The sequence below is a fragment of the Salvelinus alpinus genome, chromosome 29, assembly GCF_045679555.1.
Source record: "Salvelinus alpinus chromosome 29, SLU_Salpinus.1, whole genome shotgun sequence".
NCBI lineage: Eukaryota > Metazoa > Chordata > Actinopteri > Salmoniformes > Salmonidae > Salvelinus > Salvelinus alpinus.
The window spans coordinates 9,710,245-9,720,400 of record NC_092114.1 but is presented as its reverse complement, the minus strand read 5'-3'; the positions used below and the strand labels follow the sequence as shown (position 1 = coordinate 9,720,400).

General features: G+C 42.7%; 1 protein-coding gene across 1 annotated transcript in view; it reads left to right on the top strand.

Moving 5' to 3' along the window:
- csmd2 (CUB and Sushi multiple domains 2) overlaps positions 1-10,156 on the top strand; it is an 899,615-nt gene that overhangs the window by 414,231 nt on the left and 475,228 nt on the right. The window contains exon 12 of the mRNA XM_071373664.1: positions 35-147. Within this exon, the coding sequence (XP_071229765.1) occupies positions 35-147 (113 nt within the window). The remainder of the gene's footprint in view (positions 1-34; positions 148-10,156) is intronic.

Here is a 10,156-nt window from a genome sequence, read left to right as displayed (position 1 = left end):
AACACAAAGACATCTCCCCCCGTGTCTCCTGCAGCCTGTCAGGGACCACTACTCCAGACCTGGTGGTCAGCACCAGTCATCAGATGTGGCTCAACTTCAAGACTGACGACACCAGCGGGTCTCTGGGCTTCAAGGTGTCTTATGAAGGTAAGCTCTCTCCTGATCCGATGGTTTGGGGTTTTCTCAGGGATGTCAGTGGCCAAAGTCCCCCCCCCCCCCCAAATAAATAAATAAATATATACTTTGCCCCATCTTTCTCATCTTCACAGACTGTGAGAAGTGTGTTTTTATGTGTATGTGTGTCTCAGTGTGTGTGTGTGTGTGTGTGTGTGTGTGTGTGTGTGTGTGTGTGTGTGTGTGTGTGTGTGTGTGTGTGTGTGTGTGTGTGTGTGTGTGGACTGTATGTGTGTCTGTTCAATGCCCAGTCAAAAACGTGATTTTTCTGTATTTCTTTAGTTTCTATGAGGCTGGAATAACACTGTGACTTTACCTTGTATTATGATGATGTCCTCTGGTCGGATGGAGATTTGGCCTTCCTGGTGACATCACCAGTAAATTAATTAATAGACCAATAAGAAATAGAGTTAGAGACCTGTCTGGCATTTTCAGGTTTCCCCTCCTCCTCCCACACCCCGACCACTCAGTTCTAGTGAATATTTTATTTAAGAAGCTATTTTTGTTTATTTTTGATTATTTTTGACCATTTTAATTGAAAACAATCACAGTAAAAGTTGATGTTACACAAACATGTTGGTACTGGAACTTCCTGTATATTGCTCCATATTGATCTGGTACTTCCTGTATATAGCTCCATATTGATCTGGTACTTCCTGTATATAGCTCCACATTGATCTGGTACTCCCTGTATATAGCTCCACATTGATCCGGTACTCCCTGTATATAGCTCCACATTGATCTGGTACTTCCTGTATATAGCTCCACATTGATCTGGTACTTCCTGTATATAGCTCCACATTGATCTGGTACTGGTACTCCCTGTATATAGCTCCACATTGATCTGGTACTTCCTGTAAATAGCTCCATATTGATCTGGTACTTCCTGTATATAGCTCCACATTGATCTGGTACTTCCTGTATATAGCTCCACATTGATCTGGTACTTCCTGTATATAGCTCCACATTGATCTGGTACTCCCTGTATATAGCTCCACATTGATCTGGTACTCCCTGTATATAGCTCCACATTGATCTGGTACTTCCTGTATATAGCTCCACATTGATCTGGTACTTCCTGTATATAGCTCCACATTGGTACTGGAACTTCCTGTATATTGCTCCATATTGATCTGGTACTTCCTGTATATAGCTCCACATTGATCTGGTACTTCCTGTATATAGCTCCACATTGATCTGGTACTCCCTGTATATAGCTCCACATGAATCTGGTACTTCCTGTATATAGCTCCACATTGATCTGGTACTTCCTGTATATAGCTCCACATTGATCTGGTACGTCCTGTATATAGCTCCACATTGATCTGGTACTTCCTGTATATAGCTCCACATGAATCTGGTACTTCCTGTATATAGCTCCACATTGATCTGGTACTTCCTGTATATAGCTCCACATTGATCTGGTACTCACCGTACATAGCTTCACATTGATCTGGTACTTCCTGTATATAGCTCCACATTGATCTGGTACTTCCTGTATATAGCTCCACATTGATCTGGTACTTCCTGTATATAGCTCCACATTGATCTGGTACTTCCTGTATATAGCTCCACATTGATCTGGTACTTCCTGTATATAGCTCCACATTGATCTGGTACTGGTACTTCCTGTATATAGCTTCACATTGATCTGGTACTTCCTGTATATAGCTCCACATTGATCTGGAACTTCCTGTATATAACTCCAGATTGATCTGGTACTCCCTGTATATAGCTCCACATTGATCTGGTACTTCCTGTATATATTTCCACATTGATCTGGTACTGGTACTTCCTGTATATAGCTCCACATTGATCTGGTACTCCCTGTATATAGCTCCATGTTGATCTGGTACTTCCTGTATATAGCTCCACATTGATCTGGTACTGGTACTCCCTGTATATAGCTCCACATTGATCTGGTACTTCCTGTATATAGCTCCACATTGATCTGGTACTTCCTGTATATAGCTCCATATTGATCTGGTACTTCCTGTATATAGCTCCACATAGATCTGGTACTGGTACTCCCTGTATATAGCTCCACATTGATCTGGTACTCCCTGTATATAGCTCCATATTGATCTGGTACTCCCTGTATATAGCTCCACATTGATCTGGTACTTCCTGTATATAGCTGCACATTGATCTGGTACTGGTACTCCCTGTATATAGCTCCACATTGATCTGGTACTTCCTGTATATAGCTCAACATTGATCTGGCACTGGTACTCCCTGTATATAGCTCCACATTGATCTGGTACTGGTACTCCCTGTATATAGCTCAACATTGATCTGGCACTGGTACTCCCTGTATATAGCTCCACATTGATCTGGTACTTCCTGTATATAGCTCCACATTGATCTGGTACTCCCTGTATATAGCTCCACATTGATCTGGTACTGGTACTCCCTGTATATAGCTCCACATTGATCTGGTACTGGTACTCCCTGTATATAGCTCAACATTGATCTGGCACTGGTACTCCCTGTATATAGCTCCACATTGATCTGGTACTTCCTGTATATAGCTCCACATTGATCTGGTACTCCCTGTATATAGCTCCACATTGATCTGGTACTGGTACTTCCTGTATATAGCTCCACATTGATCTGGTACTGGTACTTCCTGTATATAGCTCAACATTGATCTGGCACTGGTACTCCCTGTATATAGCTCCACATTGATCTTGTACTTCCTGTATATAGCTCCACATTGATCTGGTACTCCCTGTATATAGCTCCACATTGATCTGGTACTGGTACTTCCTGTATATAGCTCCACATTGATCTGGTACTGGTACTTCCTGTATATAGCTCCACATTGATCTGGTGTTGGTACAGATCATTAAACCTGTACACAGCCCATCTGTAAATAGTCCACCCAACTACCTCTTCCTGTTATGTTTTTTATTGTTTTGCTCCAGTATCTCTACTTGCACATTCATCCCTTTAGCCAGACCCCTCCCCCATAGCCAGACCCCTCCCCCATAGCCAGACCCCCCACAGCCAGACCCCCCACAGCCAGACCCCCCTTAGCCAGACCCCCCATAGCCAGACCCCCCATAGCCAGACCCCCCATAGCCAGACCCCCCATAGCCAGACCCCCCATAGCCCCCCCATAGCCAGGCCCCCCATAGCCAGAACCCCCATAGCCAGACCCCCCCATAGCCAGACCCCCCCATAGCCAGACCCCCTTAGCCAGACCCCCCATAGCCAGACTCCCCATAGCCAGACCCCCCTTAGCCAGACCCCCCATAGCCAGACCCCCCTTAGCCAGACCCCCCATAGCCAGACCCCCCTTAGCCAGACCCCCCTTAGCCAGACCCCCCATAGCCAGACCCCCCATAGCCAGACCCCCCATAGCCAGACCCCCCTTAGCCAGACCCCCCATAGCCAGAACCCCCATAGCCAGACCCCCCATAGCCAGACCCCCCATAGCCAGACCCCCCATAGCCAGACCCCCCTTTGCCAGACCCCCCATAGCCAGAGCCCCCATAGCCAGACCCCCCTTAGCCAGACCCCCCATAGCCAGACCCCCCTTAGCCAGACCCCCCATAGCCAGAACCCCCATAGCCAAACCCCCCTTAGCCAGACCCCCTTAGCCAGACCCCCCATAGCCAGACCCCCCATAGCCAGACCCCCCATAGCCAGACCCCCCTTAAGCAGACCCCCCTTAACCAGAACCCCCATAGCCAGACCCCCCTTAACCATACCCCCCCTTAGCCAGACCCCCCATAGCCAGACCCCCCATAGCCAGACCCCCCATAGCCAGACCCCCCATAGCCAGACCCCCCTTAGCCAGACCCCCCATAGCCAGACCCCCCTTAACCATACCCCCCATAGCCAGACCCCCCATAGCCAGACCCCCCTTAACCAGACCCCCCATAGCCAGACCCCCCATAGCCAGACCCCCCTTAGCCAGACCCCCCATAGCCAGACCCCCCTTAACCAGACCCCCCATAGCCAGAACCCCCATAGCCAGACCCCCCTTAGCCAGACCCCCCCTAGCCAGACCCCCCATAGCCAGACCCCCCATAGCCAGACCCCCCATAGCCAGACCCCCCATAGCCAGACTTCCCGAAATTCGACGTCCGTCTTGGTAACCAGGACATGAGGATTTTACTTTATACTATAAAATTAACAATTTTTTTCATTGCAAGAGAAGAGTATTTATACAATAAACTATTTTTCCGTAACGTTATCGAGTCAATCAAGAAGGTATATTGTTTGAACTTCTAACGACATTATAAACAAAAATTTTCCTCAAAATAATAATTATTGCAAGCTGTGACATGACTTAATACATTTATTTGATTATGTCGCAAGAGAAAAGATAATTTGCCCTTGTTAAACTCGCCAGATCATTTTCCATCAATGGATGTCGATTTAACTCGTCTGACTGCTATGATTAAGCAATACGGCACAAGGGGGTGTGGTATATGGCCAATATACCACGGCTAAGGACTGTTCTTAGACACGACGCAACACGGAGTGCCTGGATACAGCCGTTAGCCGTGGTATGTTGGCCATATACTGTACCACAACCCCCTTATTGCTATTATAAACTACTTACTAAAGTGGGTCTTTGCCATACCTGTGGTATATGGTCTTATATACCACAGTTGTCAGCCAATCAGCTTTCAGGGCTCGAACCAATATAAATAGTCCTACCTACACCTGGTAAACAGGTGTCTCCATAATGACATGTAAAATAGTCCTACCTACTGTCTCCATAATGACATGTTAAATAGTCCTACCTACACCTGGTAAACAGGTGTCTCCATAATGACATGTTAAATAGTCCTACCTACACCTGGTAAACAGGTGTTTCCATAATGACATGTTAAATAGTCCTACCTACACCTGGTAAACAGGAGTCTCCATAATGACATGTTAAATAGTCCTACCTACACCTGGTAAACAGGAGTCTCCATAATGACATGTTAAATAGCCCTACCTACACCTGGTAAACAGGTGTCTCCATAATGACATGTTAAATAGTCCTACCTACACCTGGTAAACAGGTGTCTCCATAATGACATGTTAAATAGTCCTACCTACACCTGGTAAACAGGTGTTTCCATAATGACATGTTAAATAGCCCTACCTACACCTGGTAAACAGGTGTCTCCATAATGACATGTTAAATAGTCCTACATACACCTGGTAAACAGGTGTTTCCATAATGACATGTTAAATAGTCCTACCTACACCTGGTAAACAGGTGTCTCCATAATGACATGTTAAATAGTCCTACCTACACCTGGTAAACAGGTGTTTCCATAATGACATGTTAAATAGTCCTACCTACACCTGGTAAACAGGTGTTTCCATAATGACATGTTAAATAGCCCTACCTACACCTGGTAAACAGGTGTCTCCATAATGACATGTTAAATAGTCCTACCTACACCTGGTAAACAGGTGCCTCCATAATGACATGTTAAATAGTCCTACCTACACCTGGTAAACAGGTGTTTCCATAATGACATGTTAAATAGTCCTACCTACACCTGGTAAACAGGTGTCTCCATAATGACATGTTAAATAGTCCTACCTACACCTGGTAAACAGGTGTTTCCATAATGACATGTTAAATAGTCCTACCTACACCTGGTAAACAGGTGCCTCCATAATGACATGTTAAATAGCCCTACCTACACCTGGTAAACAGGAGGCTCCATAATGACATGTTAAATAGTCCTACCTACACCTGGTAAACAGGTGTCTCCATAATGACATGTTAAATAGTCCTACCTACACCTGGTAAACAGGTGTTTCCATAATGACATGTTAAATAGTCCTACCTACACCTGGTAAACAGGTGTCTCCATAATGACATGTTAAATAGTCCTACCTACACCTGGTAAACAGGAGTCTCCATAATGACATGTTAAATAGTCCTACCTACACCTGGTAAACAGGTGTCTCCATAATGACATGTAAAATAGCCCTACCTACACCTGGTAAACAGGGTGTCTCCATAATGACATGTTAAATAGTCCTACCTACACCTGGTAAACAGGTGTTTCCATAACTGGTAAACAGGTAGTCTACCTCAGCAGTAACAAGGTGAGGTGGGGGATGGTAGTCTACCTCATCAGTAACAAGGTGAGGTGGGGGATGGTAGTCTACCTCAGCAGTAACAGGGTGAGGTGGGGGATGGTAGTCTACCTCAGCAGTAACAAGGTGAGGTGGGGGATGGTTGTCTACCTCAGCAGTAACAAGGTGAGGTGGGGGATGGAAATCTACCTCAGCAGTAACAAGGTGAGGTGGGGGATGGTAGTCTACCTCAGCAGTAACAAGGTGAGGTGGGGGATGGTAGTCTACCTCAGCAGTAACAAGGTGAGGTGGGGGATGGTAGTCTACCTCAGCAGTAACAAGGTGAGGTGGGGGATGGTAGTCTACCTCAGCAGTAACAAGGTGAGGTGGGGGATGGTAGTCTACCTCAGCAGTAACAAGGTGAGGTGGGGGATGGTAGTCTACCTCAGCAGTAACAAGGTGAGGTGGGGGATGGTAGTCTACCTCAGCAGTAACAAGGTGAGGTGGGGGATGGTAGTCTACCTCAGCAGTAACAAGGTGAGGTGGGGGATGGTAGTCTACCTCAGCAGTAACAGGGTGAGGTGGGGGATGGTAGTCTACCTCAGCAGTAACAAGGTGAGGTGGGGGATGGTAGTCTACCTCAGCAGTAACAAGGTGAGGTGGGGGATGGTAGTCTACCTCATCAGTAACAAGGTGAGGTGGGGGATGGTAGTCTACCTCAGCAGTAACAGGGTGAGTTGGGCGAGTGAATGGAAACCCAATTTTGTGTCTCTCCCAGTGCCAGAGAGAGGTTTCTTAACACACACAATGCAATGCTCTCCCTGGGCTGGTTGGCTAGGTAGCAAGCTAGACAACGCAGCTACGCACAGTAATACCGTTGTCAATATCAGCATTTATTTTAGCTGTAAAATCAGTTCAACAAACTGCAAAATCAATTTAGTAGTCTCTCACCGAGTTGAACTCGTAGTTCGTCCCAGAGCGAGTGCAGAGTATGTTGCTATAGCAACAATTGCCCTTTCCTACATTTTCCACAGGGCCCATTGTGAGATGATACTTGAAGGAAGAACTGAGTTGAATAATTTGGTACACTGTTTAGTTTGAGCACATTTAAGACAAAAATATCTACTTAGTCATGCCTATATAAATGGATGCATGTGTTCAAGACAAGTATGCCCTATCATCTATTGGCTGATTCAGTGATATGGAGTGCAGGTCTTTTGTTTTTAAAAACGTTATGAAATGTGATATTGTTTTAATCTAATCCTACACCATGACATGATTTTTTACAAACGGACCACTTAGAAGTTAAATTGTGTTGATTTAAACCCGTGTTAGAACATAGGCTTTCACCAAATTGACAGGAGTGTCATGATTTTTATTTCTGGGAGTAGAATATAACCCTTTAACCATCAGGTTGTTTTGGTTGTAACCATACACATCCTAACTTTAAGATCCAATGTAGCCGTTTTCATCTCAATATATCAAATCATTTCTGGGTAACAATTAAGTACCTTGCACTGTACAAAATTATCAGGGGGTAATTGACTTTGCCGAATTGACTCAGAATTACAACCAACACATACATTTGAAGTTGGAAGTTTACATACACTTAGGATGGAGTCATTAAAACTCGTTTTTCAACCACTCCACAAATGTCTTGTTACCAAACTATAGTTTTGGCAAGTCGGTTAGGACATCTACTTTGTGCATGAAACAAGTAAGTTTTCCAACAATTGTTTACAGACATATTATTTCCCTTATAATTCACTGTATCACAATTTCAGTGGGTCAGAAGTTTACATACACTAAATTGACTGTGCCTTTAAACAGCTTGGAAAATTCCAGAAAATTATGTATTGGCTTTAGAAGCTTCTGATAAGCTAATTGACATAATTTAAGTCAATTGGAGGTGTACCTGTGAATGTATTGCAAGGCCTACCTTCAAACGCAGTGCCTCTTTGCTTGACATCATGGGAAAATCAAAAGAAATCAGCCAAGACCTCAGAAAAAAAAATTGTAGACCTCCACAAGTCTGGTTCATCCCTGGGAGCAATTTCCAAATGCCTGAAGGTACCGCATTCATCTGTACAAACAATAGTACGGAAGTATCAACACCATGTCACCACGCAGCCGTCATACAGCTCAGGAGACTCGTTCTGTCTCCTAGAGATGAACGTACTTTGGTGCGAAAAGTTCAAATCAATCCCAGAACAACAGCAAAGGAACTTGTGAAGATGCTGGAGGAAACAGGTACAAAAGTATCTATATCCACAGTAAAACGAGTCCTATGTCGACATAACCTGAAAGGCCGCTCAGCAAGGAAGAAGCCACTGCTCCAAAACCGCCATAAAAAAGCCAGACCGGTTTGCAACTGCACATGGGGACGAAGATCGTACTTTTTGGGAGAAATGTCCTCTGGTCTGATGAAACAAAATTGGCCATAATGACCATCGTTATGTTTGGAGGAAAAAGGGGGATGCTTACAAGCCGAAGAACACCATCCCAACCGCGAAGCACCGGGGTGGCAGCATCATGTTGTGGGGGTGCTTTTCTGCAAGAGGGACTAATGCACATCACAAAATAGATGGCATCATGAGGCAGGGAAATTATGTGGACAAGACATCAGTCAGGAAGTTAAAGCTTGGTCGCAAATGGGTCTTCCAAATGATCAATTACCCCAAGCATACTTCCAAAGTTGTGGAAAAATGGCTTAAGGACAACAAAGTCAAGGTATTGGAGTGGCCATCACAAAGCCCTTACCTCAATCCTATAGAACATTTGTGGGCAGAACTGAAAAAGCGTATGCGAGCAAGGAGGCCTTCAAACCTGATTCAGTTACACCAGCTTTGTCAGGAGGAATGGGCAAAAATTTCACCCAACTTATTGTGGGAGGCTTGTGGAAGGCTACCCAAAACATTTGACCCAAGTTAAACAATTTAATGGCAATGCTACCAAATACTAATTGAGTGCATGTAAACTTCTGACACAGTGGGAATGTGATGAAAGAAATAAAAGCTGAAATAAATAATTCTCTCAAATATTATTCTGACATTTCACATTCTTAAAATAAAGTGGTGATCCTAACTGACCTAAAACAGGGAATTTTTACTAGGATAAAATGTCAGGAATTCTGAAAAACTGAATTTAAATATATTTGGATAAGGTGTATGGAAACTTCCGACTTCAGCTGTACTTCATACACATGAATGCACGTCCTTTCACTATTTGTTAATTAAATTTGTCCAAAAATGCAACTAAGTATTTTAAGTGATTTAATAATTAATAATAATAACTAATAATTTAAGGTTCTTGCAACAACTTGCAATGTGGCAACAAAAAAAAATAGGATTGTGGGTAATTCAAAAATGTTTTACTTTATGATAATTTTAAACAATGCATGTTTCAGGAAAGAAACGTGTATCTATTTATTAGTATTAAGCATCTTGAAATGGATGAATGGATATCAAACCCAGTGATGAAACCACCCATCCCACCATCACCACTCTGAATCACAATAATGAGACCACCCATATTAATAATATAAATATTAGTAATAATAGTAATAATATGAATAGTAATAGTAATAATATGAATTTGAATATGAATAGTAACAATAATAATAACAGTAATAATACGAATAATAATAATAATAATAATAATATGAATCATAATAATAATATTAGGAATAGTGATAATAACAACAGTCATAATAATAATAATATTAATACAAATTATATTAACAATAATAGTAATATTAATAGTAATAATACAATTAATAATAATAGCAATATTTATAGTAATAATAATAACATGAATGTCAATAGTAATAATAATATGAATATGAATAATAAAACATATAATAATAATAATATGAATATGAATATGAATAATAAAACATAATAATAATAATAATAATAATAATATGATTATGAATAAT